Source organism: Tetrao urogallus, assembly GCF_951394365.1.
Source record: "Tetrao urogallus genome assembly, chromosome: 1".
Classification (NCBI taxonomy): domain Eukaryota; kingdom Metazoa; phylum Chordata; class Aves; order Galliformes; family Phasianidae; genus Tetrao; species Tetrao urogallus.
This window is the reverse complement of record NC_136813.1, coordinates 58685843-58712252: the sequence shown is the minus strand read 5'-3', so window position 1 is coordinate 58712252 and position 26410 is coordinate 58685843. Positions and strand designations below refer to the sequence as shown.

The 26410-nt window shown below is 42.0% G+C and overlaps 1 protein-coding gene across 1 annotated transcript in view; it reads right to left on the bottom strand.

The window, feature by feature from the left end:
- Positions 1-8503: 8503 nt before the first annotated feature.
- The window catches only part of LOC306950889 (uncharacterized protein), a gene marked incomplete at both ends in the record, with an annotated part of 30812 nt that continues 12905 nt past the window's right edge, over positions 8504-26410 (bottom strand). Inside the window, 2 exon segments of the mRNA XM_079541287.1 lie at positions 8504-8575; positions 25411-25578. Coding sequence (XP_079397413.1) covers positions 8504-8575; positions 25411-25578 — 240 coding nt within the window.

Here is a 26410-nt window from a genome sequence, read left to right as displayed (position 1 = left end):
AACTTGACAGTCCTTGAGATCCCTTCCAACCGAAGCTGTTCTGTAATTCTGTAATTCAGTGAAAAGAAGCTCAGCTGGGATTTTTGTACTGTTTACAAACGAGTGGTGGAGCCCACAGTTTGCTTAAAAACATCACATCCTCCTCACAGATCAAATGTAGTGGTAGCTTCCCAGAGCTCAGTATTTTCTAGTAGACCAGTGAGCTGGTGAACCTGAGGAAAGAGCAAGGGATGCTTAACTATCTCAGCAGGACAGAAAGAGATAGGAGCTGGTGCTCATCTCTAAGGTAGAAGACTTGGTTGGGGAAGGAAAAAAAGATACACAGGAAGTGTGGGGGTTGGAAGAGAAGAGTTTGCTCTTGTTGGGGTGGGTGAAGATGCTGATCATCTCAAGAGGAGCTGGTGTGACCTGTGTAGAAGATCTGCAACCTACAGCACGCCGGGCAGTCCCAAGAAGTGCTCTGCTTAGGTGAGAAAACTGAGACGCAGAAATGCATACAGGATATGTTATTCTTTTATCTCTATAGCTCTTATGTTGTCATATCAGAGTCCATTATCCCAGGTTGCTCTGCAATGCTTGTGTGTCATGTGCTGCTTTCTTGTGTTCTCATGAGAGCTTGGCTCATCCAAGTGAGTCACTGCACGGGTGGGAGCTGTGACATGGATGCCTGAACTGCGTGAGGAGGCTCAAGCATGGCTGCTCTACAGGGCTCTGGCAGTTGGGATCCAGGCCCCTTTCTGCAAAGGAGAGCCTTTGCCTTGCTGATCATGAAGTACCTTGTTGTTCAAAGAGCATCCATAGGCAGGCTAGTCCTTCTCTGGAAGTGATGGAGGAGTGTGGTCAAAGCAGGCTGAGCCATGGCACTGAGAACAACAAGCTGTGAGACGGTGATTGTGAGGTATTGGTTGAGAGGGGAAAATTGAATTTTAAGTTTTCTCACAACTATTTCAGTTTCTCTTTCAAATTCCAAAATAGTGTTGTGCTATTGTGGGTAGAGCTCATGGATTGAGATAAAAACTCTCTACTTAGACAAAAAAAAGAAGGGGGAAAAAGAGTAATAGTAATGATAATATAATGTATATCTATACATCTCTCTCTCTCTCTATATATATATACAACAAACGATGCGCAACACAATTGCTCACCACCCTCTGACCAATGCCCAGTGAGTCCCCAAGCAGCACCTGCTGGTCCATCCAACTCTCCTCTTTTATAGTTTTTTTTCACATGATGTCATATGATGTAGAATATCCCTTTGGTCAGTTTATGTCATCTGTCCTGATTCTGTCTGCTCCCAGCTCCATGTACCCAACCCCCCTCCACCCCCAGACTTGCTGGCAGGATACCATGAGAAGCTGGGAAAACAAAATGTCCTTGGCTCTGCATGGCTCTGCTCAGCAGCAACTGAAACATTGGTGTGTTCTCAACATTGTTTTTCTCTGCAAGCCAAAACATGACACCACAAAGGAAAAATCAGCTCTGTCCTAATGGAAACCATGATGTGCTAAACTATTCTGATGGTGAAGTGGCATTGATATACATACTGCTTTGCTAGTAGTACTCAGAGACGTGAAGGCAGAGAGAATCAGCTTAAAAATGCTTTAAAAATTTGCATTCTAGTATCTCAAATCTTGAGAGGAGGGGGAAGGATGCACAGTCATATTAAAACTTTCTCACTCTTGGAACTTACTGTATTTTATCTGCACTGAGAACCTTCTTGCTTTTCTTTTTCTTTTGATCTAAAAATATCTTTAGGTGCTGTGTTCTCATAGCACACAGCAGCACACAGCTTCCTGCTGATGCTTTCTTTTTTTCTTTTTCTTTTTTTTTTTTCCTGAATCAGTTGCATGCTTGTTCATGTAAACTGGTTCCAGTTAAGGTGTGAATGTTCACTTTGGGTTTTTATGTAAAAAAGTTTTATATTGGAAAAATAAGTTCTTTTTCAGACTTGGGTATTGTAACTGAAGTGAGGTGGTACATCAGGGCTTTGGAATAGTGGACTATGTTGTGGTGAGAGAGATTTCTCAAATGCTCCAGCAGCAGATTGTCTTTCTGTGATGGTTTCAGAAACAGTTCCAACTCAGCTGTTTTGTGCAGATAAGAGGAAAATTTCCATCTGAACATCAGGAAGCACTTCTGTGCTGTGCAGGTGACAGAGCTCTGTGTTGTCACAGGAATTGGCAAATATATTTCACCTAGTTATGTTCAGCAGTGATCTAAGATTTTTTCATTAATATGAGACAGATCAAACGATTGAATTTTGTTGGCATTAATCATTAATTAATTTAGAAATTAATAAGGTCATTTATTGAAATATGTAACGATTAAACTGCGACTTGATTACAGTTTTATGGATGACAAGATTTGCACTAACTTACTAACAGGATATCCTGTTAAATCAGTGTAGAAATGTGAAACAGATACTCACAGGAGCACACATGGATAACCAGAGATATGTGGATCCAATAAAATATCTCAGCATCCACACTTGTGAAACAAGCATGTATCATTAAAGAACATATATGAATCGGGAGGTGGATGGAAGAAGAGTAAGCTAGCCTATCCTTAGCATTTCTCTCTAGTCGAGTTCAGAACAATACTCACAATGCATTGGCATTCCTCTGTGGGTGATGACTGAGGCTGACTCAAGTGAGACAACTTTGCCCTGGCCACTGTTGATAGAGAGCCCTGAGGATTTGGTAACACGTGGGAGGCATGTATCTCAGGGAGATACCGTTCACTGCCTGTTGTGATCCATGAGAGCTCAAAGGGTCTCCCTTAGAATCGCTATTTATAGGAGTATTGACTTTTGATAGGTGCTTTTTCGTACCAGCCCCTTTGGATGGCAAAGTGTTCTGTTATTTGTCACAAGTTGCATCAACCCCAGAACTTGTTGGACTCACAAATTCCTACTGCTTCCTTGGGTCACAGTCTGGGTACAGATGTACTAGTCTGTCAAGAGATGATTGATTGATTCCACAACTGTTCCCAGGCAATGAGATGAGAAGCAGGAGGCAGATGCAATGAGAGGGTGCCTTAGTGTTCCAATCCTTTGCCCCTCCCAACCCATGGGCAAGCAGGGGCCAGGCACAAGGAGTCCCTTCACATACTCATCCTCCACATTCCATCCAAGGAGTTGTGTCGCACCAAGCACCAAGAAGTCTAATAGAAGGGGGAGAGTCGTTGCTCTACCACATGCTGGCACAGGCTGCCCAGAGGCTGTGGAGTCTCCTCCCTGGAGGACTCCAAAAGCCACCTGGCTGTGGTCCTGTGTACCCTGCTCTGGATGGGCCTGCTGGGAAGGAGTTGGGCCAGAGGGACCAAACTAATTCCAGCCATCCTGTGTGATTCTGGTGTATGTGAGTGACCTTTTACTGCCCTGATTTTGAAGGCAGCGCTTGTCAAATAACTTGTGGGGATGCATGACTCTGTTCCTAGGAAATAAGTCTTTGTTGGGTCATCTGCTGCTTGCTGTTTATGGTTATCTGAATGATGTAAACCTAATTATATATATATTTTTTTTCCCTAAAATAATAATTTTAATAGTTTTGATATTTAGATTTGTTCTCTGCAGCAGGTTTTGATTTGTTGCGGTGGTGGTGAGTGCAGAGTGATTCCATTGAGTCCTGTGGTTGGTATCAGAAGTAACCAAAATCACATTTGGATTCAGTTTTTTTTCCAAGAGTTTAATTTTAGAAGACTTTTCTCTTTAAAACATGCACCAGTATGGTTACCAGAGGTGCCAGAGATGCTTAAGGATGCTGTATGGGAAGTGCTGAACCATGGCCTGAACCTCTGATTGATCACCTGAGATGAGCAATGAGTCAGCCACGGAAGCACAGGTGAAGGCAATTCACCCATTTAAGACCCATTTAAGAGCTGACTACCAGTGAGAAAGGATCTCTTCTGGAGTTCCCTCCTCTGGAGTTTTGTAGTGAGCCCAGGATGGGGGCAAGCCTTCTATCTGTTTTCTTTTTGTTATTATAACCTGCTTTGCCAAACTCTTTTGTTTATTTTATAATTATAGCATCTTTATATTCATTGAGTATACAGGTGCTTAATCTTCCTTGCTCAAAAGTCTTCAGAGAAACTTGTTTTAAGTCAATAAAGAAAACAGAATTTCCTTTTGCTTCTTGCTACTCATAATAAAATATGAAGCTGTCTAAGTTGAATTTTAACCCTACAAAAAGTATTTTGCACTGTAAAAGGCACCATTTATTACAAAGCTCTACTACTCTCTACAGATAGGCTCCTCCATATGTAGAAGCTGTGGCATAGAAGTAAGACTTGCTCCTAAGAGATAATTTCTGCTTTGTTTAGATTTTCTTTTGGATTCTGTGTTGCTCAGATTTCTTCTGAGAAGCATATGAACTGGTTATGTTGGCTAGTATGCAAAGTAATATGGTTCCATAGGGGCTACTGAAGTAGAGGTAAAATCCGGAAAAAGTAGAGGTGATGAGCCAAGCTGGGTGTGCTGGGAGACTGAAATGCTCCTGGCTTCCTTTGCCACCAGTCTAGATTATATCAGTGGCCTTGGTTCAGGAGGCCAAAGGAGTCCACAGTAGCCCCTGCACTGACCCTAGGAGGCTGTGTTTGAGGAGTGTGTGTACACAGGCTAGAAGGTATCTCAGTTAGAAGAGGATTCTGTGAAGTCCTCCCTGTAGGGACCCAGCAGCCTGACCTTTTCAAAATAGTGACTGCTCCTAAACCCTCCATTACTCAGAACTGAAAATTCTTTGTGCATGTTTTCATACACAGAGCTACAGCACTGAAACAAACAAAAAAAACCCCGCAACTATTTCGTATGCCATAATGGTAGCGCTTACTATTTAGTACAGTAAAGGTACAGGAACAAAGAACAGTGGGATAACTGGATGAAGAGCGAAGGAAGGAAGCAGACCATACTTGTGAATCATAACATATGCATGGTCTGATATTTTAAGATTATAAGATTTTTGATGCTTGGGGCATGGGTCTGAATGGAAGCGTTTAAGTAAAAAAAAACCTGTTGTTCAGTTGAAATGTGCATGTAATTGTGTGTGACAGGACTGTGTCTGCTTGATTAATTTGGAAAATTTGCTTTCTAAATTCACTAAAATAGTGAATAATATGAGAACTTTATCTCTTGACTATGAGATTGAGTCCCTATTGCAGGGAGTGCAGCTGGAGCAGATGCACACTTGATATTCATCTCCCTTGGCTTTGATGAGTACTGCTTGCTACTGCAGGTAGCAGCATGGACAAAAAGTAATCCATGGCACTCTTTCTGGTTAGCTGATATGAAATCCTATTTGTTGACATTTCTTTTGAAGAAGTAAGTGTTTTGATTGTTCTATTGTTAAGGTGCAAAATTTGAAACAATTGTATACAGAAAATAACTTGTACTTCTCTCAGGTCACTGTCTCAGAGATGCAACCTGCTTACAAGGTGTTATACCTTGCCATTTCACAGAATCACAGAATTGTAGGGGTTGGAAGGGACCTCCAGAAATCATCGAATCCAACCCCCCTGCCAAAGCAGGTTCCCTACAGCAGGTCGCACAGGTAGGCATCCAGGCAGGTCTTGAACATCTCCAGAGAAGGAGACTCCACCACCTCCCTGGGCAGCCTGTTCCAGTGCTCCGTCACCTCACTGTAAAGAAGTTCCTTTGTATCCTTCAGTTCCACAAAGAAAATGAATCAATGACTGAGTGAGGTGCAATGTATGCAAAGCAGAAATGTCCACAATTGACTAATGTAAGCTTATCTACTTCAACTTTTGGCTTCCTTTGAAAGCGATTTTGTGGCATCTTTGGAATCATTTTTCTCCCCCTGTCTTTATTGGTGTGATTATCATCACCCTCTGAATGTTCTCTCTTTACTGATAGAGCTGCTTTAATGAATGTGTGGTCCATATCTGACCCTTGCATATGTCAACATGTATGTCAGAGAAGCACTTTTCTATTCATAGTTAAAAAAAATATTGCCATGAGCAGTAGATTAAAATCTCACATTAGCTAAGTGTTAGAGACATCACAATCACTGGACTGGCAGGTGCACTGAGTATTTTGCTTAATCACATTTGCATTTGGGCAGAGTTGTGCTCACAAGGTGAATCCCCTCTTATGACATCCCTCAGTGCATGTTTAAGAGTGAGAACTGAGCATGCTTTTTCTCCAGACAGATGGCTGAGTCTGTGATTCATTCACTGGGGGCTCTGCTGACTCCTGTGTTAAGACAGCACTGACTACTGCAGACATTAACCTGAAGTTCCAAACTGTTTTTTGCTTCTTTGCTTTAGTTCCAATTTGCTGGTTTAAAGATGGTCTGATGTGACAAATAGGCATGGCTCTGCATCCTATAAATAAATGAGTACTCTGATGTTCTGTCAAAGACACAACTTCTCACCGAGGCTGAGTTAGATCACATCTTTACTGTACAGCAGAGAGAGATGCTTGTGAGCCAGGAAAGGCTGTCAGTCCTTGATACATATCAGTCCCAGCCATGTGTATCAAGGAGATCAGTAGTGAGAGGAGAACCTGATGATCCTCTGCATGAGGAAGGAAGTTCAGTAAATAGGATAAATACAGATCTCTCTGCAGTTGGCTACAATATATTATGTTATGTATATACACTTTTTATATACAATATATAACAATATATAAAAATCCTTTTCAGGAGAAGCCTAACTAAACATTAACTAGATCTGCCAGTAGTGATTACGTAAATTACATAGGTGACTGGAGGTGTGCTAGCGTATGTTCTAAAACAGCATGTTGTAGTGAAAGGAGACTTTATTGTTCATTTTATTCAGCTTCAACTGGCATTGCTTTGCTTGCACTAACAAGTAGGAGTAGGAAACATGATAATTTTACTAGATGTAAGTAGTCCTTAAGAATAGAAATACTATTTCTATTTTCTTACCAGACCAAAGAGGAGTTCTGCTGGTGAAGGTTAACTGCTGGAACTGCAATACTTTGATTTAAAGGATGCTCTCCTGCCCTCTAGTGTTGAAGTCATTCCAGATTACTGTGCAATGCAATTCCCTGAGTTTGTGTGTGTGAGAGAGAGAATTTCTGTTGTCTCTGGGAAAGCTGAAAACTTACAAATTGATCCTTAGTCTAAGTGGAAAATGACATGGGGAGATGAAGAGGTTTTGAGCTTTCAGTAGTTGTCTGAGGTATTTCCTTTCTCATAATTATTACTGCATTCTCTCTCTCTCCCCTGATCTTTCAAGAGGATGACACAGTAGGTTGAAAAAATGTGTGAAGATGTTTATTAGGCAGTGATTTAGAAAAAAACCCAACACATTTAATAACATTCAGTTTTCTGTTGATCCAAATTGCTATGTAAGTGTCAAAAGAAAATACAAGTAGAATAGTTCTGTCTTTAAGAAATCTGTATAGAAATAAAAGAATGAACTTTGGTGTTCTTAGCCAAGAATAACTGTGAGTGTGTTATTTATACTTATTGACTAAGCTTGCCTTTGGAACACAGAAGGAAACTTGGAAATCTGATTGATGGCACCATCAGCAATGAGAAAACTTGCAGAGAGTTTCTGAGGGAAGAATAATAACTGGTTTGCAGGAACTGAGTATACTTTTAACATGGATAATCTCATCCTTTTCAAATAAAGATTAGTAAGATTAGGAATTACATATTTTTAATGCATGGAATAACAAAATGTATATTCAAACTCAGCTCAGTGAACTCGAGCTGATCTGGCGAAGGCAACACAAATTTAAGCATCTGTGAAACACATGCTGTGAAGCATGTCTTCCTTCATTTGCCCTGGAGTCAGTCTGACTGCAGTGCTGCACCTTTTACAAGTTCAGGCTCTTAATTAGCCACTTCTTTTGCTGTGTTTTTATTTGTTCATTCTTTCTTTATTTGTGGTTTGCTAATGGAAGTCCTCATTAAGTGCAAGTCAAACCAGATACTTTACATGAGGTTTTGGCTACATATGGTTTGTTTAATCTGGATTTGCAGTGGCAATTGTAGTCTTTGGAGAACTGTACCTATTGTCTTGAATGTTTCATAAAATCATCATAGAAGATTTGGGTTGAAAGGGAACTTTAAAATCACCTGGTTTCAACCCCCTGCTATAGGCAGGGACACCTCCCTCTAGACCAGGTTGCTCACAGCCCCATCCAGCCTGGCCTTGAATGCTTCCAGGGAGGGGGCATCCACAGCCTCACTGGGCGACCTGTTCCAGTGTCTCACCACCCTCACAGTAAAGAATTTATTGCTAATATCTGGTCTAAATCTACCCTCTTCCAGTTTAAAACCGTTTCCCCTTGTCCTGTCACTACATGCCCTTATAAAATGTCCCTCTTCAGCTTTCCCGTAGGCCTGGTTATCCTCATAGATAACAAAAATATTGTAGAGCTGATGATGTTGTCAAGCTTCGTTTTGCTATGTAAGTATGTTTATTTATGCAGCCATTATGCCTAAGATCTGAAGTTTCTCTTCCACTTACTTTCCAGATTCTTCTGCCCTTGCTTTTTACTCTCCTGTACCATACTTTAGATGCAGTTCAGTCTCTTCCTTTTTGGTTTTCCTAAACGGTTGTCATCATAAAGAGCTGACATGTTGCACTATACAAGTGATGTAAAAACGTGAGCAGTAAGATCATGTATTGGTCACATTTGTAGCAATAGGCCCGGCTGGGGAAAAAAGAAATTGTATAGAGACTCTTTGTTCAAATAAAATGTCATCAACAAATCTGTCATCTGGATCTCGTTTAGATATCCATATTATGTGCCAATAGCAGATTTTGCTAGTGGGTTCTTTTTTTTATTTCTGTTTTCATTTTTTATAAGCTGTAGAATAATCCTCCAGCAAAAAGCAAAGGTGCTGCTAAAGAACACTAGGGGTCACTGTTAAACGCCATTTATTGAGCCTCGGGGCAACTTAGAAACGGAACCTGTGTTCCTCACATCGATATATTGAGAATTTCAAGAGCTGGATATATTTTGTTTCACCCGAAGGAAGATAAGCAAACAGAAAGCAAGGCTGAGCTAGGAAGACAAAGTCTCTCTTCTGTTCTGTGAGCTGTCTTTACAAGGGCAGAACTTCTGTTTGCCATCTTCTGTTTGCTTGTTTGACACTGCTTCCAGTGACTGTACAAATAATTCTTGTCCTCTTGTGGTGAGCAAACAGAGAAGGACCCTGCCTCCTGCTGGGTGCATGGAACCAAATGGGACCTGGAGTGCCATGGAGTGATATCAGCCAGCAGGTGCTGAGAAGTCTCCCAGCAGTGGTACCTTTAGCTCTTGTTCAGCATGGCCTCGCAGGCAGAGCCCCGTTCCCTGGGCATTTCATTTTCTAACAGTGATTAATGAATTCTTCACAAGTATTTTAGGTTTGGAAATAATCACCTCTATTTTTTTTAGGCTAACAAGAAATGGGAGTTGCATCAGCCCCAAGTGTTTGTCCTGAGTACCATGGGAAATTAGAAAGCTTTCTGTAGCCTTCATTACTTTCATCTTGTGCAGTGTGGGAAGCTGCAGGCGCTGGCTTGCACTGCAAGGGCACACCTCTTTGGGTCATATGTCTTTCCTCAGCAATATCACCTTGTGCGATCAAGATGTACTGCAGGGGAGAACTGCAACCCCAGAAAGTGTCTCTGCCAGTGTGGGTCCTTTTGGCTTGTGTGCTAAGTGGAGGGAGGGGGGAGATCTGGTGAGAGGGATGGACAGTGCTGTGCTGGGGTAAAATCCCCTCTCTTCTTCTCCAGATGGATGAAGGAGCAGCTCTGTGTATAAATGCTGGTATCGGAAGTTTCAAGTGCTCCTGGTGTTTTGCAACTGTTGAGTAGCTGGCGATCTTTTGTGATTTTAGAGATCTTTAAGCTGAAAGTGAGATGAGCAGAGAAATAGTGGAGCCCTGCCCAACAGTGCCTACAATATGTGGTTGCTTCCTGAGGAAAGCCAAAGCTGTAGTGAGCTCTTACAGCAAGGCTTTACAGTAATGCCTCTGTTTTACTTGCTGCTCATGCTTGTGAGGCCCCACAGTATTATCCCTCTGTCAGCTTGGATTTATTAGATTTAAAAGCTATGCCCAATCAATGCAAATATTTTAGGGAATATTTTAGGGAATGTTTTAGGCATCAGTGGGTAGAACTGCAGTGGTTTGGTCATTAGGCAGGAAACGAGACAATTGTTGCTCCAAGCATTTCCACAGATGTCTATAGGGAAAAACCTGGTTTTGATGGACAGCTTATAGGATCCTTAACTCATCTGTTCTTGAAATTTTACATGGTAACCCTGTGATTAAATTATCTTCAGACAGGAGATAATAAATTTGAGAGAAATAAATATGACAAGTTGGAAGAAAAACACAGAGCTCTCAACATAGGCATGAAGGAGATGGAAGTGTTGCTCAGGGAGCTTCTGGAGGCAACAGAGGTGTGTGTAATAAATACAGTCCTAGAAACGTTGCTGGTCTGTAAGCCCTTAGCAGTTCAATTCATTGCACTCTGAGACGCTGAGGATATATTTTTTGCTGCTTTTAGAAAGCAGAGGAATAATGTTATTGGTGCTATGATTGCTCCTGCAGTAAAGGCAGTCAGTAATACAAGTTGTTATATCTGGTTCTGTTTGTGAGCTGGTAAAGAAAATGCAAGCATACTTTACTACTCATACTGATCACAAAATGTAAAGCAGGTGACTTTTCACCTGGGCTGAGAGTAAGTTCCATGCTTTACTCTTTCAAAGCAAGACTCGTGAGCTTTATGTTAACATGCACTTGAAACTGCTTCATTTCATTTCTGCTAGTGGTATTTCTCAAAGCACCATGGCTGCCAGTGCTTGCAAGACCTGTGTGAGTATGGGACCTGCCTATGTTTTGGATTGCACTGTGCAACAGTTAGATACATTTTACAAAAAGCAACAAATTCCATTGAAGAATCTGCCTTAAAACACATCTCACCAAAATCATAAGGCAGCAACTGGAATGTTGTTTGTCGAGTTCAGGCTTCATATCTCATTTGTTCCTATTGGGTTCATTAGTAGATTCTGCACTTGCCTCAGGCAATAGCAACATGTTTCTTCGTGATGAAATGTGATCAGTTATTTGGATGTTGGTAGTAAGAATATAGGTGGCGTTTCTGTTGGTTTGGCATGAGTCTTAAGAGTTGCTTTTTTTCTAACTATGGACTTGGTTGTTTTAGCTTCTAGAATAATGCACTGGAAGCCCAGTACACCAGCCTTGTGTGCTCTTGTTGTATGCTTTATGATCTTTGTGAAGTGACTCACTTTTAGCATGTGTTCTCCTGCCCAACGGTTCTGGCAAAGCCTTCACCTGTTAACTTGATTGGACTTCACTCTTGTGATGCATGCAGATCTTCATTTCTGTATGGACTTTGCTTAAAATCTGCTTGGAGATCTTGCAGATCTAGTATCACAGAACGACCCGGGTTGGAAGGGACCTCAAGGATCATGAAGCTCCAACCCCCCTGCTGCAGGCAGGGCCACCAACCTCCCCATTTAATACTAGACCAGGTTGCCCAGGGCCCCATCCAGCCTGGCCTTGAACACCTCCAGGGATGGGGCATCCACAACCTCTCTGTGCAGCCTGTTCCAGCGCCTCACCACACTCATAATAAAGAACTTAAAGGTTAAGCTGACACCTCAGCACTATCATACTAAAGAACAGCAGATTACACCTGGAGGACCTGGTGTGTGCATCTGAGGAGGGACCTGCAGAGAGATCCCAGGTTCTGTCTCTCATAACCAGCTTTCTCTCAAAATCACCAGATTTCACTTTTTTTTTTTTTTTTTTTTTTTTTTTTTTTTTTTCAGCAGATGCAGGGATTGTTTTGTGTTTGCAAATAGCCAGAAGGGAATTCCTCTGGAGGAGGAAAACTTCTGTTGCCATAGAGCCAGATTCTGCATGATGCTCTGTCATTTTCCCTCCTCTTGCGTGGAAGCAGATGATAGGAAAGGACTGAGGCTTGACGTATCTCAAGGTCATTGCATGTGTGTGGCCATGCTAGGTTAACCACAACAGCAGTGGGGTGGGAGGTAGAAGGAACATATCTGGCAGGCCTTTCCGAGCACAGAACCATGCACAAGGGGCAGCTTTCTCCAACTTTTTGTCCCAGTCTCTACAACCTAAGCAGCCCTATGCGGTCTTCTGAATGAGCTCATTCTGATATTCAGGCTTTTCATTCTCATGAACTCAGCTAAGTTGAATTGTTTAGTCTTGCAGAAACTGTGAATTTGAAAACCACTTCCTAGAGCTTCACATGTTGGCCACAATCAAATTAACAGGGTCATTCTGTACAAGTGAATCACAAGTAGCAAGGCTTTAAATGAAGTGGGCGTTTCACCTCCCTGGAACACAAGTTCCTCATTTGGAATCTAGACGGAACGTATTTTTCTTGTGTGAAGAGAAAACTGTCATTTCCTTTTCTATTTATGAGATTTGCTCAATATGTATTACAGGAGACACATGGCATTCAGCAGCGATCTCGGTCACCTCTGTAGAAAATATGGCTATACTTAGTAACTTCCCAGTCCCTCTAAGGACATTCAAATGTGTTTCCAGAATTGTAAGCTGTCTATTGCACTCTTTACAAATTTATTTCTCCATTTGCATAAATGAGCTTATATTTCAAGTTATATTTCAAGTTAAACAGAATGCTGCTTTGAGAGGACAGGGAGCTGAAAGGGAGTTTAGCGAATTGAAGTAATCAAGAGAAATCCAAAGCTTTTTACTGCTTACCACATTTATGTTGACCAGTCAGTGCATGGTTTAAGGGAAAAAGTTAAAGGTGTAACACAAAAAATGTGCCTGGGAGCAGTGAAGTGGCTGAAGCCTCCTCCCATCCACAAAGGTCGAAGAATAAAGCTGAAAGGTGGGACATGACATGCTTAGAGATGCAGACTCCCCATGAGCTTTTGTTAGGTCAATTGAAATGCAGTACTTCTCCCTCTTAATTGTTAGTCACACCTGTCCCCGTATGTTTGCTCAAGTTTATTTTGTGCAGCTGCTGCAAGCCCATGCCAGATGGTAACCTAGCTCCTGGAGTGTGCAAAAAAGAAGTGAAGGAACGTGAAGGTCCCAGGTCCTCTGCAACTGCCTCTTCTTCTCCAAGGCCCTGATCCTTGAACTCAAGGGGACTTCTCTACTGGAAGAGATAGTAAAGTCAACTTTGCCTGCTTTAACCCAATGTGATTCCCTGCCCTTCGATTTTCGTGGCTTCAGCTTCTTGTGGTTGAGAGTGTGGTCAGATAAGGAATGTTTTGAAAATAGAAGCAAACATTTTGATTTGAATTTGATTACCTAATTAAGATGCAGAACCATATTTAGCCAGCCGACAAAAGCTAGTTTGATGTTTTGCTTTTGGTCTGACAGCACAGTGTGCTTTGAAACAGTGCATTTTACTTGGGCACCTGATTTTAAACTTCCAGATTGCTTTTTCCTTTAACTCCCATATGGTTTGTCATATAAGCCAAGTATGTTGTGGTGAGAATGTTTGTTGCACAGGATATGCAGACCAAATGCATCTAATTCTAATATCGGAGGTAACAGCATGCAAAGTAAAACTTAGAAGACCTAATTACCAGCAGGATTTTTACAAAGGGTATATGTTTACAAACTCAGCTGGAGAAGATATTTATCATTCTGAGAAATGATGAACATAAAGTCATGTTTACAGTGTAATAATTAGTTGCATCAGGATAATATGTTATGTAATGGAAAAAATGTGCAAGTGTGTACCTATACCAGCCTTGGTCCTTTTCTCAGAAAGGTCAGAGGATGAAAGTGTTGTGCCCTGTCAGGCAGCCAGCACCATTTTACAGCTGTTACTAGCTGCACTTGGCACAGAGGAAATAGGCCCTTGCCTACAGCTCACAAAATCGAAGTCTGAAACGAGTTGCACAAAGCATTCAGCTCAGATCCCTAGCATACTTACATCAGTCTAGGTTCGAGTCTAGGCTGGCTCTGTTTGCCAGCACCTGTCTTCTGGAATTTCGTTTGATGTTCAGCAAAGTTTTGTATGGATCTTTTTTTTTTTTTAACCCATATCTGAAGACTTACAAACTTTTGCAGGTTTTCATTACTGGCATTATAATATGATCTATGTTTTATACTTTTTTTTTTTTTTTTGGCTGGTGTATTTAAGGGTTTGCAAATACTAGTTTTTATTTCTCACAGTTGAGGTGAGGCTTGCTTTGGCTGATGTTCCAACATAATCTGAGGGACAGGGAGCTGACTTCATTGTTAGTGCAGATACACCTGAATGTTACCAATTACATGGTCTGGACTGCTTCCATCTGCCAGCCTGTGCATCTTCTCATGCTGTTACATTAATTAATTGATCATGCTTTGTCTAGCCTAGGATATAGCTGTGGAAATAAAATACTTTAACTATTGGCTGCTAATATCTCCAGAAGCGCAATTTAGGTTGTAAGAGTACTGCGAAGCACCATTAGAGGTCTGAGCTTTATCTTAAATCAGCTATTCAAAGTTCACTAACTCAGGTCAAAACAGCAGCAAAGATGAACTAATATGAACTTTAATTTCACATAAGAAGATTACTTTAAAGACTGTATGAACGTGCTTAGCAACATGGAGATCAAACCGTTGCAAAAGACATAAGCTAGCAAAGCTGCAGAGACTCTGTCTGGTGGGTAACCAGTATTTCCTGAAGGTTATACCCTCTTTGCTTGCCTTTCACAGTGGGTTTTCACAGGTGTTTCAGCTACAGCTGCATGCAGTTTGTTATGTACGTGTCCCCAGCAGCTGGCCCCAAATTCAGTTCCCATTGTCTCTGGGAATGGAGCTATGTGTGGTGAAGACTCAGTGTTTTGCGCTGTTAGCTTCTTGTATGTGTTCTGGTTTGTGTTAAGCCTCGTGGTAAGGAGTCTAGAAGTGAAATGAAGCTTGTGCTGTGCAGCCAGCCAGCATTGCTGTGCATGAGAATCCTGGCAGAGATGGAGATGTGAAATTAAAGTAATTATCGGTAACATGCTGTTCAGCAAATCCCACTTTCTGTTTCTGACACAGCAGCGGGATCAAATCAAAGGCCGCAGCCCCCACAACAAAGAGCTGGCAGCGCACAAAGGATGCAGCAAGCAGAGCCACGAAGGACAGCTCCGGGGAGGGGGAGGTGGGGGCCAGGAGCAATCGTCTGTCTCCTGATAATGACACCGATTTTCAGTGCAGCTATGCCAGCTGAGCTCCAGAAAGGCACCGGGGAATCCAGCTCAATGGCCTTTAATTTGTGCATATGTGTATAGATTATATATGACAGGCACAATTCCAAATGCTTTCCAAATCATGCCCCTGTGCTTAAACCCTAATACATAGATAATGCAGTTACGTGATAATCAAAGCAATCTTTCTCATATGGAAAACTGAAGCTCTTGGGGGGCAGAGTTTAATCAATGCATTATTGAAATGAAAATTCCAGCCTTGCTGCAGTGATTATATTACTAGGTGCCATATTTAATTCATGAAGAAAACTGAGTTTAAAATTGAAATGCTACTCAAAATTTGCTGGTTGATGCAGAATGAAAGATTAATTTGATGCAGGTTATGGGTGTCGCTGAAATAGATAAGAACAAAAATCTTTCTCATCTTTCTTGCTTTCTCATCTTTCTTATCTACGTTGTGATTCTTTTTAATCAGATTCTTAAAAGGCTCAACAGTTACAAGAAAACACTACAGAAAAGTAGCTGTGATTTACTGCATAGGCTCCATCTCTGTTTTTACTGAAGAAGGTGAAGGTTTTCCTTCCTTTACCAGCATGTGTAAATCTCAAACTTCTATTTGTTGAAGAAAAATGTCAACATTATTTATATGTATATATTTATTAAAAATGATTACTAGTTTGTGATATTCCCCCGTTTTCAGACGGGTGAATTGCCAGGAGATGGTACTGTGATACATTGCTTCTACATATATATTTCATGGCAGTAACCCTGCCTCTTGAGTTTCTGTGTTTTCCTACAGATTTGGCATGATTTATTTTAATTGAACAACAAAGAATCTGCTGATTCAAAAGAAAATACCACAGTGAAACAAATCTGAGTTATATTTGGCTAGTAAGGAAACGGGGGATGATGCCGGATGTGGAGGTGACCAGGACGTTCCATCCCAGCTTTCCTTCCTCATTTAACATTTCTTTGGCTGCTGTGGGTAGAATGATGCATGAGGGCTGAAACAACAGTAGGCATAGAGGTTTTGTCATTGCCTGTGCCTCTGGCACAGTAGCAGAGGAGTTACAGCACCTCCATCTTCCTTCCTGTAGGCTTCTTCTTTCTCAGCCTGGCAACATTCTTTCTCCCCCTTGCCTGTTCTTTGCCCAGATTTCTGCTTTTGCCCTGCACTGTGGGGCTGAAGCTGAAATCTGCCGCTGTCACCATGTGCTGCATCACCTGCACATAGCATTGCTCTGCTCCTGCCTGTTGCACTGTGCACACAACTGTGAATGCGACTGTGTGCTGCCCTATTAATATTTTCAGCCTTGCTCTGCAAGAGCAGCCTCCTCTGCTTGTGGGAAGGAAAATGCTGCAGTGGGAATAAAAGCAGTATGGTTTTATAGATACCATGTGCAAAATCCCAGTAGAAGTTGGCTTGTAATTTGGAGAGCTGTAACAATGCTCCAGGATGACAAATTACGTAGTGTCTTCCTGTAGCCCAGTGAGATCTAGTGCTTCCCCACATTGTGGTTCATATGTTTGCTCAGACTCTAGATTTTCATCTGCAGAAGAGAATAATTGGACCTCTTGTTGGCAAGGAAGTGGCGTCCACAGATGGTATTCTGAGCACCAAACTCTCACTGACTTGTGAATGTGGGCCTTGAACTCTGTGGATGTCTGCCTGCAGATTTAAGTAAACGTGCCTGAATTTGCAGAATGAAGTGTCTGGGGACAGCTGAATTGGTTTCATAGTTAAGAATAGAGTTTGAATTCTTATAGCAGAGCTCCTTGCTTGGAGCTGGATTGTTCTGAAATGTAAACTGACCTTCAGGAAGCAGATGTGAATGGGGTGTTGGGAGTCAGGTGCATGTGTGACCCTCAGATTAATATGACAGCCGTTATGCTGGAGTTCCTCTTATCAATGATAGAGATAACATTTCTATCCTTTATGGTAGGCTTCATGAAGGGATAAGCACGTTTTAATGCTGAAGGGCTAAATCAACAGCATAAACTCCAGGTCTTAACAAATTGCCATGCTGTTCTCTGTCTTAGAAAGCTCTGGATGACTCTGCTGCTTTCTTTACATTACCTTTTTGCAGCTGAAGTTTTAAAATACATCTAAGTTAACCTGTGTTAGTGTAGGTACATGCACATGTACTGTGTCCCTACTAAACAAACTGCCACATCTAAAACATAGGGTAATTAAGCTGACTTCAGCAAGGTTGGCCATGAGAGTCGAACGTCCGTGTTGGGAAGGAAGAAAGATCCTTATCATTACAGCTTTATTGCTACATTGGTGATGTTTTCTTCACTCTGTCTTTCCAATTCTCTGGATTCTGGGGCATCAAGTGAAAATCCTTCCAAAGAAGATTTCTTAGCTTCATAAGAGCAAACTGGAAAACATGAACTCTACCTATTCTATACAGATTAACAATTCGGTTTTCAGTGTCACAATGTTGTATTTTAATACAATAATACAATTGCAACAGCTCTTGAAAGCTTGGTTAATTTTTTTTGAAACCACAAGCAATATGTTCACAGTTTGTTGTTTTTCCTTAAATCCAGGGCGTGGAAGTCCAGGTGAATGATATTCTCCAGAAATCATGAAAACTGTGTTTAAAACACAAGCAAGTGGACAGGAACTAGCAGTTCAGGAATATTTAAGTAATATCCTCTTCTGTATTGTGATAAATTTAAAGAAATAATAATGAATATACTTGTATTTGGTGTTTGTCCAGATAAAAGAGGGGCGGTGGTGGTGAATATGAGATTACTCATTCCTAACTTGGACAAGCTCTGATTGTGTCCATAGTCATAGTTTTCCATGGTAACCGGTAGGGATTATTGAGTGGTGACAGTTTTTGCTGTGCTCCATGTGTTTCTATTGACCCTTAAAAGAGCTATTTTGGTGTTAAATACTGCCAGGCAGTGAGTAACCATTTTCCACTTTACTGAAGGAGTATGTGGCTTTACTCCTTCTTGCATCAGCTGTGGCCTGATCTTAAGATGAATCTTTAAGATGAATCTTAAATTCATCTTCAATGAACTGGTTCAGCTCACTAACACAGTGAAAACTATTTTCCCCTCCTATTTTATTTACATTTCTTTTGATGTGATTTCTTAATGTAAGGTTTTTATATCTACATTAATTGCAATAGTGGCTGTTTGCCTGGATTTATAGTAGTGAAAACAGATGCAGAATTTGACACCCAGCTTAACGTTTCTGGTAACTCAACACCTTTATTTTTTTAAATAGTGGAACTTTAGTTCTAAGTATTTGGCTTATAATCATGTCAGTGTTTCAGCAGTAAAGTGTTTCAACTTTGAAGACAGGGATTTGAAGAGAGTAACATACCTGCTTAATTATAAGGCAGTTGCATGCAGACAAACTTATTATCCTCTAGTTTGAAGCTTTTAAAGAATTTAGCTTGCTTCAATCCATAGAACTTGCTAAGGAGAGCCAGCCCCTCACAGAATGCCCTGACGATTCAACCTGGAACCATTCAGAGCATGGGACTTTGTGACTGTTTGACTATAGCCATAAAGGCATAGGACATAAGAAGGAAAAAAAGTATTTTCTGTTGAAGCCAAGCCAGCCTCTTCCTTCTGCTAGTGAAGCTTTGATTCACTAGATTACTGTCTCATGGGCTCTTGCTTAAAGGGTGCATGACCCTTCTCTTAAGAAACAAAGTGCAGTTGGATGGAACAGCTGGCTTGTGCTTGCCTGATGTGACTGCTGGAACAGGCAAGCCCCACAGCAGATGAGCCTGCCTGCCCTGCCACCCTCCCATTGCAGCTGGTGGCTTGAGATGAGCCCTAACCGGCTGGATGTGGGATCACCCCACCTGCACTGAGTCTGGGCGTACTCAATATGTTGCCACAGTGTGTCCTACTATTGCTTTGAGCAAACAGGGATCCTCTCTCCCTCTTGGCCCATGCACTAAGGTGAGATGAAGTTTTTCTGTCAAAGTGTGATCCTGCCATTGGAAGCTGCAAACTTTCTGAAGTCTGGAGTTCCCGGTTATACGGCACATTCACTGGCTGTGATAGCTGTTATTCCTGTCACAGGTTCAGTGCAACAGACTTGTATTTCAGAGGTTCTGTGCTTCAGGGAATGGGTGGTCATCATTAGTGCTTTGGACATTGTTAATTGAACTGAAGTTAAAATGAGGAAGGAGAAAATGTCTTAAAAAGCATTCTCAAGTTCCAGGAGGCAAACAGTTATTGCTGGGATGTCTGTTTCAAGAGTTGGCAGCCTCCAAAATGATTAGAGATGAAATCCTACTTAAAGCAAGAGCTGCCATTTATTCCTTCCTGCTTTGTTTCATTTCGTACTTCATCTGAAAGAACTGATGCTTCCTTGCTTTGCTAAGCTGAGATCGTTTTGTGATTTTTTTAATATACATTTTCTTTTGAAGAATTAAAAAAAAGTGAGTAATATGCATTTAAGAACATGAGTTTCTGTGCCCTGAGCACTGAATCAGTGATGGTCTAGAAGTGGTAGACTGTAACATGCAGAGAGCTTATGGGTCACGTGGTTCTGTTCCTCTTTCTTTCAAGCTGCTAAATCCCATTAAAAGGGAAACTAGAAACAAATCTTCTGTATTTTTAGTATTTTCTCTTAGGGAATGCAATCACCGTGACTGACACAAAATTGCATAAAATCATGAGTAAAGAAGGAAGTGGTCTCTGTAGCTGTGCTGGGAGAATGTTGGTCCACTGAGCACTGTTCCTTGTAGGAAGAGGCTCACTGAGCCTCTGAAGGCATTTCAAAGCGCTCACTCTAAAGTATTTATCATCTTTCAGCTGGGTTTTCACTGGCAAGTTTTTCATACTGAGATGAAAACCATCACAAGGAGAAAAAAAGCCCTAATCTTACTTTATTAGTAATGCTACAGTTCTTCAGTGATGGTCCTTTTCCCAGTAAGGCTCCTTCGTTGTCATCTTTTATAAATGCGAAGTAGTTTCGTTAGTGATTATAAAAGGAAATGGCTTTTATACCATCTTGCTTTATGCTTTTTTCACTGTAATGAAAACATGGTGCATTTAATATCTACACTCCTATAGGACACTTAAAACTACAGTATTCTAAACCATATGGCCCCTTCTACCTGCTTCCCCCAGACAGCCCAGCTCATGCTGGAATTTCTCTCACAATTTTTGCTGCAAATAACAGTGTAGAGGAAAGGTTACCACTCTCACAAGACCAAGGAATCAAATAATGCTAATGCAATGTATGTTGATTTGCAATCCCAAAAGCAACTAATGAATCCCTGATCTACTGGACAACTACGCCAGAAAAGGAGAGACTTCCAGAATAAGTCAAAGCAGAAGGCTGAGGACAGCAACATTTCCAAATGCCATAGTTACCCAAGGGAGACTTTGAGTAAGAGCCCTTTGCTACTTCCTAAATTTTCACAGGAGACAGCTGGAATAATGCTATTTCTGGAACTCTCTTATTGTAGTTGATCTTTTCCATTTCAGTGGTGGACATAGAATCATAGAATGATTCGCGTTGGAAGGGACCTTTAAAACCACCTGGTTCCAACCCCCTGCTATAGGCAGGGACACCTCCCTCTAGACCAGGTTGCTCACAGCCCCATCCAGCCTGGCCTTGAATGCTTCCAGGGAGGGGGCATCCACAGCCTCACTGGCAACCTATTCCAGTGTCTCACCACTCTCACTCCTTTCTAATATCTAGTCTAAATCTACCCTCTTCCAGTTTAAAACCATTTCCCCTTGTTCTGTTGCTACATGTCCTTATAAAACATCTCTCCCAGCTTCCTATAGGCCCCCTCCAGGTACTGGAAGGCTGCTTTGGAGTCTCCCAGAACCAACTCTTCTCCAGGCTGGAGAACCCCAGCTCTCTCATCCTGCCCTCATAGGGGAGGTGCTCCAGTCCTCTGATCATCTTTGTGGCCATTTTCTGGACTCCAGCAGCTGCATGTCCTTCTTGTGCTGGGGGCCCCAGAACTGGATGCTGTACTCCAGGTGGAGTCTTACAAGAGCAAGTAGAGGGGCAGAATCACCTCCCTTGACCTGCTGGTCACATTTCTCTTGATGCAATCCAGGATGTGGTTGGCCTTCTGGGCTGTAAGCACACATTGCTGTCTCATGTTGAATCTTTCATCCCCAAATCCTTCTCCTCAGGGCTGCTCTCAAGCCATTCTCTGCCCAACCTGTATCTGTGCTTGGAATTACTCTGACCTAGATGCAGGACCTTACACTTGGCCTTGCTGAACTTCATGAAGTTGGCATGGTTCCACCTCTCAAGGCTGTCCATGTCCCACTAGATAGCATCCCTTCCCTCTAGCAGGTTGACTGCACCACTCAGCTTGGTGTCATCTGCAAACTTGCTGAGGGTGCACTTAGTCTCTCTGTCCATGTCATCTACAAAGATGTAAAATAATACCAGCCCCAGCACTAATCCCTGAGGAAAGCCACTCATCACCTGTCTCCACTTGACCATTTTGCTGCTGACCGCAACTCTCTGTGTACAACCATCCAGCCAATTCCTTATTCTCCTTTCCTTATCCAGCTAGTGGTCCATCCATCAAATCCATTTTTCTCCAGGATGATCCCATTCTTTTTCTCTCATTTTCTCTTTTTTTTTTTGTCTTGTTTCTTTTTAAATTGTTCCTTCTGCCAGAAAAGAAAGAAATCAGTATAAATTTAGGTAAAATAAAGAACATGACGATACCTTGATTTCATAAGCCTCTATGATTTACTTTAAATTTATATCTTTATTTAAAATTTATTTATGAAAAATATTTATGTATTTAAATTGTAACAGAGAGAATGGTTGATGAGGAGAAGCATAACGTCATTTATTAGTGATTGACCATGGAGTGGTGAACTATAAAAGCAAAAAGAAATCACTCAGTAGCACCATTGCAGATCTTGCCAAATACTTCCAGTGATCCTATGCTCAGCTCTAACTTCACTGCATTTCTCTGTTTAGCTGAAGAAATCTGTGGTAGATATTTCCAGCCTTCAAAAGTTCTTACTGGACTGGAGCACAAAGGGTGGTGGTGAATGGAGTTAAATCTAGCTGGCAACAGGTCACAGGAAGTGTTCCCCACATGTTGGTACTGGGGCTATCCTGTTTAATATTTTTATTGGTGACTGGGACAAGGGGACTGAGTGCACTCTCAGTAAGTTTGTAGATTACACCAGGTTGGAGAGAAGTGTTGATGTGCCTGAGGGTAGGAAGGCTCTACAGAGGAACCTGTTCAGGTTGGATTGCTGGGCTGAGGCCAATGGGATGAAGTTCAACAAGACAAAGTGCTGGGTCCTGCACTTTCTTCACAAGAATTCCATGTATCGTTACTGGCTTGGAGAGGCTGGAGGGCTGCATGGAGGAAAGGTATCTAAAAGTGTTAGTAAATACTCAGCTAAACATGAGCCAGCAGTGTCCCCAGGTAAGCAAGAAAGCCAATGGCATCTGGGCTTTCATCAAAAATAGTGTTGCCAGCAGGAGCAAGGTGATTGTTATCCTGGACCTCAAGTACTGTGTTCAGTTCTGGGCTTCTCACTACAAGAAAGACATTGAGGCCCTGGAGCATATCAAGAGAAGAGCAATGAAGCTGTGAGGGGTCTGGGGCACAAGTCTTGTGGGGGATGGCTGAAGGAATGTTCAATCTGGAGAAGACGAGGGTTGGTGGACATCCTCCTCTCTACAACAACCTGAAAGGAGGGGGTCAGCCTCTTCTCCCAGGTAACAGTGACAGGACAAGATGTTGTGCCGGGGAGGTTCAAGTTGGATATTAGGAAGAATTTCTTGTCATAAGGAGTGGTGATGCACTGGCACAGGCTGCCCATAGAGCTGGTGGAGTTACCATCCCTAGAGATGTTCAAGAACCATGTGGATGTGGCAGTGAGGGACATGATTTAATGAGCAATATTGATGTAGGTGGACAGTTGCACTAGATATTCTTAGTTGTCATTTCCAGCGTTAATTTTTCTGTGATTCTTCACAATTGCTCAGCCATTTCTGAAGTGGAGTTTAGTAAAAGGATTTACTAGTGATAACTTTTTACAGATGTTCCAGTACCTACTGTTTATGGAGCACAGTCAACGTGGGGAAGGTTGCAGGTTGTGTTTACTTCTTTATAAGAATTTATTTAAGCACTTGTTAAAATCTGCAAAAATGAAAATATGGTCAAAATATAAATCCCTGGGGAAAAAATGTACTACCATAATTTTAGTACTTTCTCACTATGGAGCACCTGGCTTTACAACAAACTGTTTTTGTATAATTCTTCAGTTTGTAATGATAGTAATTAAAGCTGCTTAATATTTTGTAAAATAGAAGTCTCTCTTAATAGTTTCTTATTTCTCTGTCAAGTCTTACCTGTTTGGGTTGAAGCCTCCTATACTTTCTTTCTGCCTCATACTGAATAATTTTGGGAAGTGTTAGTAAAAGAGATATAGCTGCATTCAAGAATGGTCTCAGAATAAAGTTGGTGAGAAGTTCTGTGTCTTGTTTGCAATGCTAAACATTTTTTTATTGCTTCAAGTGCCTTGCGTCTCCTGAGAAAATCCTTAGGAACTCGAATTGGGACCAAATCCTATGGCAGAAGGATAGTCCTGGGATAAAAGAAATACCATTTACTGTCCTCAGGAAGCCTCAAGTAGATTTGGATGAGCTGCATCTTTGAAAAATCTATTTGCATATGTTTGGAAGGAACCGGCTTCAGGAAGATTGAATTCAGTGTCCTCAGGCTAGTGGTAAAGGGTAATGTAGGGTGGAAGGGGTCTGTACCACACCCGTGTAGACTGAGTCATACTCTCATGACAGAGGACGCATCCCAAAAATCAGCACATACCACCCGGAGGCCCAGCAGGACTGGGTGATGCAGAGGGTGAGTAAAGGCAGAGGTGATTTCAGCTCTCTGCCTAGTGGGCAGTGCTGCCCACCTCTGTTTCCCTCTGGTTTTCAAGGAAATCTGGGAGTCTGAGTCGGCAGGCTCAAAGCCAGAGAGTTTGGTCGTGGAAAGTTAAAGACTGTCAATATTCTGTTTCTGGGAAAGCCTGCTAATACCACATACAGTGGTTTTGTGTTGGTTTTTATTGTTGTTAAACTTATTTCCGTTAGTAATGAAAGTAAGAAGTGGATTACTTTGTGCAGAGTGGTCAATGTAGGTTTTGGAACCCTCAGTGATGGCCAAATTCCATTTGGTCACTGCAGACATTGCTGCAGTGTTTGGCTGTTTCTCTCAGGGAATTGTTAAGCCACTGCTTTAATGAATTAAACATTTTCTATTTAACCCATTTAACAAATGAGTTCAATGTTTTCTGTTTCTAAGAGCTGTCTTTCTGTGGAAGATAGCCTGACTGTAGAAAGCACAGCACTTAAAATCTAAAACTAAATGAAGTCTGAAAAGCACTCACGGATTCACGGTATCATAAAATCACTTGAGTTGGAAGAGGCTTCTCAGGATTATTCAGTCCAACTTTCAGCTCTATACAGTACCACCCAAAATCCAAACTGTGTCTGAGAACAGTGTCTGAATGCTCCTTGCACTCTGGCACTGGGCTCCGTGCCCACAGCCCTGTGCATCCCGCTCCATGCCCACCGCCCTGCGGTGCAGCCCCTTTCCCTGACCCCCAGCTGCCCTCCCCTGACAGCCCCATGCCGTTCCCTCGGGCCCTGTCGCTGTCACACAGAGCAGAGCTCAGCGCTGCCCCTCCGCTCCCTGTGAGGAGCTGCAGCACGCTGCTGGCTCACATTCAACTTGCTGTCATCCAGAACTCCCAGATCCCTTTCCATGGAGCTGGTCTCCAGCTTCTCATCCCCCAGTCTGTACATAGATCCAGGGTTGCCCCATCCCAGGTGCGGAAGGTCACACTTGCTCTTGTTAAATTTCATACAATTGGTGATTTCCAAGCCTTTTAATTTGTCAAGCTCTTTTTGCAAGGCCTCTCTACCCTCAAGGGAATCAAGGGCTCCTCCCATCTTAATGTTGTCCACAGAATCAGTACACCTGTCCCCAGCTCATAGATGAGACCATTAAGGAGAACTGGTCCTAAAATGGAGCCCTGCGCAACCCCACTAGTGAGTGGCCACCAGCCTAACGTGACCCCATTTTCTGCAACATGTTGGCCAGAGGTGAGGCTCTCTGAGCCCAACCTTTCAGCCAGTTGTGAGCCCATTATGTTTTCGTCTGCTGGATGTTTTGAAAGAGACTATATAAAGCCAAAAGCACAGCAAAATGCTCTGTGTGCACTTCCCATCCAGAAATAAACGGGAAGGAAAAACAGAAGCTCAGGATTACCTTTTGGCTCTGTGATTTACACCGCCCACAAAGATATCTTACAACGTTGGCCGTGTATTTTTCAGCCCGTTGCCAATCCTCATGCCATCTCTGAACTCGATACTGCGGCTTAGAGTTTGTAACTCTATCCAGTATGGCACAGTTCTCTAGGTTCACTCTTTGCAGCTCCTGGTTTCATTGGTCTCTGTTTAAACTAGAGGGGAAAAACATATAAGCAGAATCAAACTTCTCAACAGTTACTCATGTTCCCACGCCTAGGAAGCCAGAATATGAAACATCTGTCAATCCTCTGTCATAGGAACGTTTGCCTAAGCTTTTCTACTTCTCCTACGGGGACTTTCTCCTCTATGATCTGCATTAACCAACATTTACAACCCAATCCTTTTGTCCTCCTTAAAAGGACAGGTTTTGTTCATGGTCTTCCAAACAGAGAAGAGATTCGGTACATTTTACAAGAGGAAAAACTGTGGGTTTAATCTTTTATCTCGAATTAGCGCCTGCCCTCCAGCCTGGAAATTGCTTTATTGCTGCAATGTAGGTGAGGACATGACTGGTGTCTGAGTTGCTCAATAAATCTGTTTCAGTTGCTTTGGTTTATGCCTTTATTTTGTTTACAAACCTGATGAACTGAGATGGGAAATACGAAGATAATCGAGATAAGCATATTACCGCAAACTTCTCGGAGTCCTCATCCTTCTGTGACTTCTTACACTGAAATTTCCCAGGCAGCTAAGCTGATCTCATAGCAGTTTCCTATTACCAGAAAAGGAAGGACTTGGCTCTTTCCATTTCTCTCCCTGCTCCTTTCCCCATTGCTGCCAGCTTTGTGGTCTTCTCTATCCCTGGAATTCATCAGAACCTTTGTGGAAAGTGGCAGAAGAGCTGACCAGGGTTGTTTGGTTTTATCTGGTAGTTTTGTGCTGCTTTCTCAAGTTTTGTTAGGTTGAGGAGAGATTTGATAAAACCAGAATTGATCCAGTGTGAGTTTGCCACTTGAATT